The sequence below is a fragment of the Pristiophorus japonicus genome, chromosome 19 (genome assembly GCF_044704955.1).
Source record: "Pristiophorus japonicus isolate sPriJap1 chromosome 19, sPriJap1.hap1, whole genome shotgun sequence".
NCBI classification, from domain to species: Eukaryota; Metazoa; Chordata; class Chondrichthyes; family Pristiophoridae; genus Pristiophorus; species Pristiophorus japonicus.
The window spans coordinates 21,050,261-21,061,774 of NC_091995.1; the positions used below are offsets into that span (position 1 = coordinate 21,050,261).

Here is an 11,514-nt window from a genome sequence, read left to right on the forward strand (position 1 = left end):
AAGCATTGAATTCCAGGACTTCATAGCAAACAATGGAATTAACCATGTCAGAACGGCACCGTTCAAGCCGGCCTCAAACGGTCAGGCGGAACGAGCAGTGCAGATAATCAAACAGGGGATGCTCAGAATCCAAGGGGGTTCCCTACAAACCCGCTTATCACGCCTCCTGTTGGCCTATAGATCCCAACCACACTCGCTCACAGGAGTTCCACCCGCAGAGCTGCTAATGAAAAGGACACTCAAAACCCGGTTATCCCTTATACACCCCACCATGAAAGAAATTATTGAGAGCAGGCGCCAGTCACAATATGACTACCATGACAGGAATGCGAGGGCGCGATGTATTGATGTAAATGATCCTGTTTTTGTCCTCAACTACACTGCAGGGCCCAAATGGCTCGCAGGCACTGTGGTTGCCAAAGAGGGAAATAGGATTCTGGTCGTTAAACTTACCATGGACAAACCTGCTGCAAACATGTGGATCAAACAAAAAGGAGGTTCAGCAACCCCATAGAAGAAGCAGAGGAAAAACACGATATAGAGTTCACTCCTCCACAGATGACCGAACACCGGAACCAAAGGGAGGAGAGCCCAGTCACTGTGGGCAGTCCGGACAGGCCTGAGGCACCAGAAACAGCAGACACTCAGGTCAGCGCCCAACAACCGGAGCCCCAACTCACGCGCTCTACAAAGGAACGTAAACCACCAGAGAGACTCAACCTGTGATCCCAATAAGGTGATGTCATGTATTCAACTGTCATTGTAATCCATGTATAAACTGACCTAAGTTGTACACCGTGAGAACACTGACCACTAGGTGGGAAACACTCCTAACCTGGACCTTCAGATATAAAAGGGGAAGCTCCACCCACCTTCATCACTTGAGTGCTGAGGAATAAAGGACAGGTCACAGACTGACCTTCTCTCAAGCATGGGCCCCGTGTGCATTTATACTGTATAGTAAGGACGTATCACACACTGTACAGCTCTCTCTCACTCTCTCTCTCTCTCACACACACACTGTACAGCTCTCTCTCTCTCTCACACACACACTGTACAGCTCTCTCTCTCTCTCTCTCTCTCTCATACACACACACTGTACAGCTCTCTCTCTCTCTCTCTCACACACACACTGTCCAGCTCTCTCTCTCTCTCTCTCTCACACACACACACTGTGCAGCTCTCACTCTCTCTCTCACACACACTGTCCAGCTCTCTCTCTCTCTCTCACACACACACACTGTACAGCTCTCTCTCTCTCTCTCTCTCTCTCACACACACACACTGTACAGCTCTCTCTCTCTCTCTCTCACACACACACACTGTACAGCTCTCTCTCTCTCTCTCTCTCTCACACACACACACTGTACAGCTCTCTCTCTCTCTCTCTCTCTCACACACACACACACACTGTACAGCTCTCTCTCTCTCTCTCTCTCACACACACTGTACAGCTCTCTCTCTCTCTCTCTCTCTCACACACTGTACAACTCTCTTTATCTCTCTCACACACACTGTACAGCTCTCTCTCTCTCTCTCTCTCTCACACACTGTACAACTCTCTTTCTCTCTCTCTCACACACTGTACAACTCTCTTTCTCTCTCTCTCACACACTGTACAACTCTCTCTCTCTCTCTCTCTCTCACACTGTACAGCTCTCACTCTCTCTCTCACACACACTGTACAGCTCTCTCTCTCTCTCTCTCTCACACACACTGTACAGCTCTCTCTCTCTCTCACACACACACACTGTACAGCTCTCTCTCTCTCTCTCTCTCACACACACTGTACAGCTCTCTCTCTCTCTCTCTCTCACACACACTGTACTGCTCTCTCTATCGCTCAGCGTTGCTTGGAATGCACCGTTACCTTTGCAGATGGGTTTGCTTGTGTTCCATTTCCCATACTTGTTGCAGATGCTCCGGGAACTGCCGACCAGAATGAATCCGTCATCGCACCGATAGTCCACCACTGTCCCTTCCACCGGCATCTTAATCTGTTCTCTAGTCATCACATAGCCGTTCTCCAGGTTCAGCGCCAGCTTTGAGCAATTCCGCACTGCGAGGTGGGGGGCAGAAAGAGAATGTGAGCAGTGCTCCGGGATTGGGAACAAGCTTTGCCAGATAGTGGACTGATCCCAGTGCTTTCACTGAGGGAAGATTCTCTGCCAAATATGTCGAGAACCTCTCGCCCATCTTTCATCAGCGTGCCCAAGGTGGTCCCAGTCCCAGAGGGGGAAAGGACAGTGTGTGACCCACTGCACCACCCAGTCCCAGAGGGGGAAAGGACAGTGTGTGACCCACTGCATCACCCAGTCCCAGAGGGGAAAAGGACAGTGTGTGACTCACTGCACCACCCAGTCCCAGAGGGGGAAAGGACAGTGTGTGACCCACTGCACCACCCAGTCCCAGAGGGGGAAAGGACAGTGTGTGACCCACTGCACCACCCAGTCCCAGAGGGGGAAAGGACAGTGTGTGACCCACTGCACCACCCAGTCCCAGAGGGGGAAAGGACAGTGTGTGACTCACTGCACCACCCAGTCCCAGAGGGGGAAAGGACAGTGTGTGACCCACTGCACCACCCAGTCCCAGAGGGGGAAAGGACAGTGTGTGACCCACTGCACCACCCAGTCCCAGAGGGGGAAAGGACAGTGTGTGACCCACTGCACCACCCAGTCCCAGAGGGGGAAAGGACAGTGTGTGACCCACTGCACCATCCAGTCCCAGAGGGGAAAGGACAGTGTGTGACCCACTGCACCATCCAGTCCCAGAGGGGAAAGGACAGTGTGTGACCCACTGCACCATCCAGTCCCAGAGGGGAAAGGACAGTGTGTGACCCACTGCACCATCCAGTCCCAGAGGGGAAAGGACAGTGTGTGACCCACTGCACCATCCAGTCCCAGATGGGAAAGGACAGTGTGTGACCCACTGCACCATCCAGTCCCAGAGGGGAAAGGACAGTGTGTGACCCACTGCACCATCCAGTCCCAGAGGGGAAAGGACAGTGTGTGACCCACTGCACCATCCAGTCCCAGAGGGGGAAAGGACAGTGTGTGACCCACTGCACCACCCAGTCCCAGAGGGGGAAAGGACAGTGTGTGACCCACTGCACCATCTAGTCCCAGAGGGGAAAGGACAGTGTGTGACCCACTGCACCATCCAGTCCCAGAGGGGGAAAGGACAGTGTGTGACCCACTGCACCATCCAGTCCCAGAGGGGGAAAGGACAGTGTGTGACCCATTGCACCACCCAGTCCCAGAGGGAAAAGGACAGTGTGTGACCCACTGCATCACCCAGTCCCAGAGGGGGAAAGGACAGTGTGTGACCCACTGCGCCACCCAGTCCCAGAGGGGGAAAGGACAGTGTGTGACCCACTGTACCACCCAGTCCCAGAGGGGGAAAGGACAGTGTGTGACCCACTGCACCATCCAGTCCCAGAGGAGGAAAGGACAGTATGTGACCCACTGCGCCACCCAGTCCCAGAGGGGGAAAGGACAGTGTGTGACCCACTGCACCACCCAGTCCCAGAGGGGGAAAGGACAGTGTGTGACTCACTGCACCACCCAGTCCCAGAGGGGGAAAGGACAGTGTGTGACCCACTGCACCATCCAGTCCCAGAGGGGGAAGGACAGTGTGTGACCCACTGTACCACCCAGTCCCAGAGGGGGAAAGGACAGTGTGTGACCCACTGCACCACCCAGTCCCAGAGGGGGAAAGGACAGTGTGTGACCCACTCACCACCCAGTCCCAGAGGGGGAAAGGACAGTGTGTGACCCACTGTACCACCCAGTCCCAGAGGGGGAAAGGACAGTGTGTGACCCACTGCACCACCCAGTCCCAGAGGGGGAAAGGACAGTGTGTGACCCACTGCACCATCCAGTCCCAGAGGGGGAAAGGACAGTGTGTGACCCACTGCACCACCCAGTCCCAGAGGGGGAAAGGACAGTGTGTGACCCACTGCACCACCCAGTCCCAGAGGGGGAAAGGACAGTGTGTGACCCACTGCACCACCCAGTCCCAGAGGGGGAAAGGACAGTGTGTGACCCACTGCACCACCCAGTCCCAGAGGGGGAAAGGACAGTGTGTGACCCACTGCACCATCCAGTCCCAGAGGGGGAAAGGACAGTGTGTGACCCACTGCACCACCCAGTCCCAGAGGGGGAAAGGACAGTGTGTGACCCACTGCACCACCCAGTCCCAGAGGGGGAAAGGACAGTGTGTGACCCACTGTACCACCCAGTCCCAGAGGGGGAAAGGACAGTGTGTGACCCACTGCACCACCCAGTCCCAGAGGGGGAAAGGACAGTGTGTGACCCACTGCACCACCCAGTCCCAGAGGGGGAAGGACAGTGTCTGACCCACTGCACCACCCAGTCCCAGAGGGGGAAGGACAGTGTCTGACCCACTGCACCACCCAGTCCCAGAGGGGGAAAGGACAGTGTGTGACCCACTGCACCACCCAGTCCCAGAGGGGGAAAGGACAGTGTGTGACCCACTGCACCACCCAGTCCCAGAGGGGGAAAGGACAGTGTGTGACCCACTGTACCACCCAGTCCCAGAGGGGGAAAGGACAGTGTGTGACCCACTGCACCACCCAGTCCCAGAGGGGAAAGGACAGTGTGTGACCCACTGCACCACCCAGTCCCAGAGGGGGAAAGGACAGTGTGTGACCCACTGCACCACCCAGTCCCAGAGGGGGAAAGGACAGTGTGTGACCCACTGCACCACCCAGTCCCAGAGGGGGAAAGGGCAGTGTGTGACCCACTGCACCACCCAGTCCCAGAGGGGGAAAGGACAGTGTGTGACCCACTGCACCACCCAGTCCCAGAGGGGGAAAGGACAGTGTGTGACCCACTCACCACACCGGCTGCGTTGGTCCATGTCGGTCCACAGCCCATTATCCAGACACTTGCGGACTCGCGGGCCGTTGATCACACGGTTGGCCCTGCAGATGTACTCGATCTCGTAGGCCACGGGCAGGATTTCAATGCTGCGGATCTGCTCCTGGGTCAGCCCGGGATAGCGGATCCCACCGTCCGACGGGGGCCTGATCTTCCTGCATCCTGGAAAAGCACGGAGACCCAGACTGTGACTACTGGAACAGGAGTGCCAGCCAACACTCCTCTGCTCTGCTCCGCCCCACGCACCGACCATCATTCCCCCATCCCCCGACCCCATCACCCCCCGACCCCATCCCCCCCCCGACCTCATCCCCCGCGACCCCACCCACTCGACCCCATCCCCCCGCAACCAAACCCCCTCGACCCCATCCCCACCCGCGACCCCCATCCCCCCCAACCCCATTTCCCCCGACCCCATCCCCCCCGACCCCCATCCCCCCCGTCCCCCATCCCCCCCGTCCCCCATCCCCCCCGACCCCACCCCCCCCGACCACCATCCCCCGACCCCATCCCCCCCGACTCCATCCCCCCCGTCCCCCATCCCCCCCGACCCCCATCCCCCCCGTCCCCCATCCCCCCCGACCCCACCCCCCCCGACCACCATCCCCCGACCCCATCCCCCCCGACTCCATCCCCCCCGTCCCCCATCCCCCCCGACCCCACCCCCCCCCGACCACCATCCCCCGACCCCATTCCCCCGACCTCATCCCCCCCGACCCCCATCCCCCCCGTCCCCCATCCCCCCCGACCCCACCCCCCCCGACCACCATCCCCCGACCCCATCCCCCCCGACCTCATCCCCCCCGTCCCCCATCCCCCCCGACCCCACCCCCCCCGACCACCATCCCCCGACCCCATCCCCCCCGACCTCATCCCCCCCGACCCCCATCCCCCCCGTCCCCCATCCCCCCCGACCCCACCCCCCCCGACCACCATCCCCCGACCCCATCCCCCCCGACCTCATCCCCCCCGACCCCCACCCCCCCCGTCCCCCATCCCCCCCGACCCCACCCCCCCCGACCACCATCCCCCCGACCCCATCCCCCCCGACCCCCATCCCCCCCGTCCCCCATCCCCCCCGACCCCACCCCCCCCGACCACCATCCCCCGACCCCATCCCCCCCGACCTCATCCCCCCGACCCCCATCCCCCCCCGACCCCCATCCCCCCCGACCCCCATCCCCCCCGACCCCACCCCCCCCGACCACCATCCCCCGACCCCATCCCCCCCGACCTCATCCCCCCGACCCCCATCCCCCCCGTCCCCATCCCCCCCGACCCCACCCCCCCCGACCACCATCCCCCGACCCCATCCCCCCCGACCTCATCCCCCCGACCCCCATCCCCCCCGACCACCATCCCCCCCGACCCCACCCCCCCCGACCACCATCCCCCGACCCCATCCCCCCCGACCTCATCCCCCCGACCCCCATCCCCCCCGACCACCATCCCCCCCGACCCCATCCCCCCCGACCACCATCCCCCGACCCCATCCCCCCCGACCTCATCCCCCCCCGACCCCCATCCCCCCCGACCTCATCCCCCCCGACCTCATCCCCCCCGACCACCATCCCCCGACCCCATCCCCCCCGACCTCATCCCCCCGACCCCCATCCCCCCCGACCCCATCCCCCCCGACCACCATCCCCACACGACCCCCACCATCCCCGACCCCCATCCCCCCCGTGACCCCCACCCCCCCGCCCCCCCCACTGCTCCGCCCCCATCCCCCACCGACCCCCATATCCCCCCGTGCCCCCCCACTGCTCCGCCCCCCCCACCGCCCCCGACCCCTGTCCCCCCTTCCCGAGACCGACCGCCATCTCCTCCCGTGTCTTCTGTTCGCTCCCTGATGTTTTGCACTGGAGAGGGTACAGAGGAGATTTCCGAAGATGTTGCCAGGACTGGAGAATTTTAGCTATGAAGAAAGATTGGATCGGCTGGGGTTGTTTTCTTTGGAGCTGAGGAGGCTGAGGGGAGACCTGATTGAGGTGTATAAAATTATGAGGGGCCTGCATAGAGTGGATAGAAAGGACCTGTTTCCCTTAGCAGAGAAGTCCATAACCAGGGGACATAGATTTAAAGTAATTGCGGGGAGGTTTAGAGAGGATTTGAGGAGAAATGTCTTCACCCAGAGGGTGGTGAGGGTCTGGAACTCAGGGTCTGCCTGAAAGGGTGGTAGAGGCAGAAACCCTCACCACATTTAAAAGCTACTTGGACGTGCTCTGAAAGTGCCGTAACCTGCAGGGCTACGGACCTCGAGCTGGAAGGTGGGGTTAGGCTGGGTAGCTGTTGGTCGGCCGGCGTGGACATGATGGTAACAGGAGGAGGTCATTCAGCCCCTCGAGTATGTGCTGTTATTGAAATCGATCATGGCTGTTTTGGCCTCACCTGCATTCATCTGCCTTGGCCCCACTCCCCGTGATACCCATACCCAACAAAACTCTGTCAATCTCAGTCTTCAAATTACCAACTGGTTCTGCCCCATCCCCCACCCAACCCCAACCCTGCCCCCAGCATCCACAGCCAATACGGGGAGAGAGTTCCAGATTCCTCTTCCCTTTGAAGAAGTGTTTTTTTAAATATTTGAAAGGTTTTGATAGAGTTGACACAGAATGTTTCCACTCTTGGGGAAGAGCATAACTAGGGGCCATCGATATAAGATAGGCACCAAGAAATCCAATCGGGAATTCAGCAGAAAATTCTTTACCCAGAGAGTGGTGAGAATGTGGAACTCACTACCACAGGGAGTGGTTGAAGTGAATAGTATAGATACATTTAAGGGGAGTCTGGAACAACATATGTGGGAGAAGGGAATAGAGGGTTATGCTGATAGAGTTAGATGAGGAAAGACGGGAGGAGGCTCGAGTGGAGCATAAACACCGGCATGGACTGGTTGGGCTGAATGCCGTAGTTTTATATTAAATAGTTGTAGAGCTATTGCATTGTGAGTGGCTTAGCTGGTCAGGTGATGTTCACAAGACTAAATCCCAGTCAGTTGGGTCGAGGTCATTTAAGAAATAGGAACAGGAGTCGGCCATTTGGCCCCTCGAGCCTGCTCCGCTATTTAATAAGATCATGGCTGATCCGATCATGGACTCAGCTCCACTTCCCTGCCCGCTCCCCATAATCCTTTACTCCCTTATCGCTCAAAAATCTATCTCGGTCTTAAATATATTCAATGACCCAGCCTCTACAGCTCTCTGGGGCAGAGAATTCCACAGGTTTACAACCCTCTGAGAGAAGAAATTCCTCCTCATCTCAGTTTTAAATGGGCGGCCCCTTATTCTGAGACTATGTCCCCTAGTTTTAGTTTCCCCTGTGAGTGGAAATATCCTCTCTGCATCCACCTTGTCGAGCCCCCTCATTATCTTATATGTTTCGATAAGTTCACCTCTCATTCTTCTGAACTCCAATGAGTATAGTCCCAACCTACTCAACCTATCTTCATAAGTCAACCCCCTCATCTCCGGAATCAACCTAGTGAACCTTCTCTGAACAGCCTCCAATGCAAGTATATCCTTCCTTAAATAGGTGTGGCCTCACCCATACCCTGTACAGGTGTAGCAGGATTTCTCTGCTTTTATACTCCATCCCCCTTGCAGCATTCCATTTGCCTTCCTGATTGCTGTACCTGCATACTAACGTTTTGTGTTTCACGCACAAGGACCCCTAGGTCCCTGTGTACTGCAGCATTTTGCAATTGTTCTCCATTTAAATTATAATTTGCTTTTCTAGTTTTTTCTGCCAAAGTGGTAACCTCACATTTTCCCACATTATACTTCAAATTTTTGCCCACTCACTTAGCCACGATGAGGTGTGCAGCTGTGAGCCATGTGGATGAACTGGTAATGTGTAGTGTGATTGTTCAACCTTTATTAATCAACCAACTCGGTTTTAGTAGCAAAGTGTTGCTATGAATTTTTAAGCAAAGAACCCATGAAGCAAATACATTACAAAAAACTTTCAATTAGTGCTCGGCCCTTCAGGGATGATGTCAAGAAGCACTTTTTACATGTTACATATTAAAGGGGCACTCGAACCGACAAATTAACAAATTAAACTTTAAAAAAAATACGGTCAAATTAAAATTTGGTTGCCGGGGGTGATGATGCACTCCAGTCCCTCCGGCACCCACCTCTTGCGGAAGGCCGCGAGCGTACCGGTGGACACCGGGTGCTCCATCTCCAGGGACACCCTGGCCCGGATGTAAGCGCGGAAGAGAGGCAGGCAGTCAGGCTGAAGGAATGTTCACAGGCCTGCCACCTGGACTGGTTAATGGCCACCTTGGCCAGGCGACAGCTCTACCAACCTGTGAACATTCTCAAAGCTGCATACATTACAGTTATGTTCCCTCGTTCTTGATTTCCCCGTCAGACGGAATAATTTCCCTCTCTATGTACCCTACTGGTTAGGCCACAGCTGGTGTACTGCTTGCAGTTCTGGTCACCACATTACAGGAAAGATGTGATTGCACTGGAGAGGGTGCAGAGATTTTATCAGAATGTTGCCAGACTGGAGAATTTTGGCTATGAGGAAAGATTGGCTCGACTGGGTCCTTTTTTCTTTGGAACAGAGGAGGCTGAGGGGAGACCTGATTGAGGTGTAAAAAAGAATGAGGGGCCTAGATAGAGTGGATAGGAAGGACCTAGTTCCCTCGGCAGAGGGGTCAACAACCAGAGGGCATAGATTTAAAATAATTGGGGGGAGGTTTAGAGGTGATATAAGGAGAGATTTCTTCAGCCAGTGGGTGGCGAGGGTCTGGAACTCACTGCCTGAAAGGGTGGTAGAGGCAGAAACCCTCACCACATTTAAACAGTACTTGGATGTGCTCTTAAAGTGTCGTAACCTGCAGGGCTACGGACCTAGAGCTGGAAAGTGGGATTAGGCTGGGTAGCTCTTGGTCGGCCGGAGTGGACACGATGGGCCGAAATGGTTCACTAGGTTGATTCCGGAGATGAGGGGGTTGACTTATGAAGATAGATTGAGTAGGTCGGGCCTCTACTCATTGGAGTTCAGAAGAATCAGAGGTGATCTTATCGAGCATAAAATAATGAGGGGGCTCGACAAGGTGGATGCAGAGAGGATATTTCCACACATATGGAAAACTAAAACTAGGGGGCATAGTCTCAGAATATGGGGCCACCCATTTAAAACTGAGATGAGGAGAAATTTCTTCTTTCAGAGGGTTGTAAATCTGTGGAATTCTCTTCCCCAGAGAGCTGTGGAGGCTGGGTCATTGAATATATTTAAGGCGGAGATAGACAGAATTTTGAGCGATAAGGGAATAAAGGGTTATGGGGAGCGGGCGGGGAAGTGGAGCTGAGTCCATGATCAGAGCAGCCATGATCTTATTGAATGGCGGAGCAGGCTCGAGGGGTCGTATGGCCCACTCCAGCTCCTATTTCTTATGTTCTTATGTAAATTTCTGTGATTCTATAAAATGCTTTAACCATCAATTAGAGCACCCGTAAAACCTCTGCACTCAAGGGAGAACAAGCCAATGAAATGGGTGGGCGGTGCTTTTACCGATGGTACTGTTCCGAAAAGCCAAGACCGGGCTGAGTGGGATCAGCACGGCAAGGAGCAGGATCCAGGTCTTCATCCTCGAGAGCGGGGGAGCGTATCTGAAAAACAAGGCAGGCCAGGGAAAGAGGAGAAAGTGTCAATGCAACATGGCAAGACAGCGGGAATGGCCCACCACACACAGGCCTGGCATCAAGTCTGCCCCCCCCTCACCCTGGCCCCTCCCCCGACCCGCAATTCCCCCATCTCCCGACCGAGCCGGTTAATCCCAGGCGAGTGAAGAGGCGGACATGGGGCCCCTCCTCCCACCGATCTGCGATCCCTCATCTCCCTCACCGTCAGCCAGTGGCTCAATGGGCAGCACTCTGAGTCAGAAGGTTGTGGGTTCAAGTCCCACTCCAGGGACTTGAGCACACAAATCTAGGCTGACACTCGCAGTGCAGTGCTGAGGGAGTGCCGCACTGTCGGAGGTGCCGTCTTTCGGATGAGACGTTAAACCGAGGCCCCGTCTGCTCTCTCAGGTTAACATAGAAACATAGAAACATAGAAAATAGGTGCAGGAGTAGGCCATTCGGCCCTTCGAGCCTGCACCGCCATTCAATGAGTTCATGGCTGAACATTCAACTTCAGTACCCCATTCCTGCTTTCTCGCCATACCCCTTGATCCCCCTAGCAGTAAGGACCTCATCTAACTCCTTTTTGAATATATTTAGTGAATTGGCCTCAACAACTTTCTGTGGTAGAGAATTCCACAGGTTCACCACTCTCTGGGTGAAGAAGTTCCTCCGCATCTCGGTCCTAAATGGCTTACCCCTTATCCTTAGACTGTGACCCCTGGTTCTGGACTTCCCCAACATTGGAAACATTCTTCCTGCATCTAACCTGTCTAACCCCGTCAGAATTTTATATGTTTCTATGAGGTCCCCTCTCATTCTTCTGAACTCCAGTGAATACAAGCCCAGTTGATCCAGTCTTTCTTGATAGGTCAGTCCCGCCATCCCGGGAATCAGTCTGGTGAACCTTCGCTGCACTCCCTCAATAGCAAGAATGTCCTTCCTCAGGTTAGGAGACCAAAACTGTACACAAT

The 11,514-nt window shown here is 56.0% G+C and overlaps 1 protein-coding gene across 1 annotated transcript in view; it reads right to left on the reverse strand.

Annotated features, from left to right (window-relative positions):
• Window positions 1-10,503, reverse strand: part of gabbr1b (gamma-aminobutyric acid (GABA) B receptor, 1b) — a 662,620-nt gene extending 652,117 nt beyond the window's left edge. The window contains exons 1-3 of the mRNA XM_070862216.1: window positions 10,431-10,503; window positions 4,860-5,063; window positions 1,871-2,059 (exon numbers count right to left, since the gene is read on the reverse strand). Of these exons, the coding sequence (XP_070718317.1) occupies window positions 1,871-2,059; window positions 4,860-4,881 (211 nt within the window). The 5' untranslated portion in view covers window positions 4,882-5,063; window positions 10,431-10,503. The remainder of the gene's footprint in view (window positions 1-1,870; window positions 2,060-4,859; window positions 5,064-10,430) is intronic.
• Between the last annotated feature and the right edge of the window lie 1,011 nt (window positions 10,504-11,514).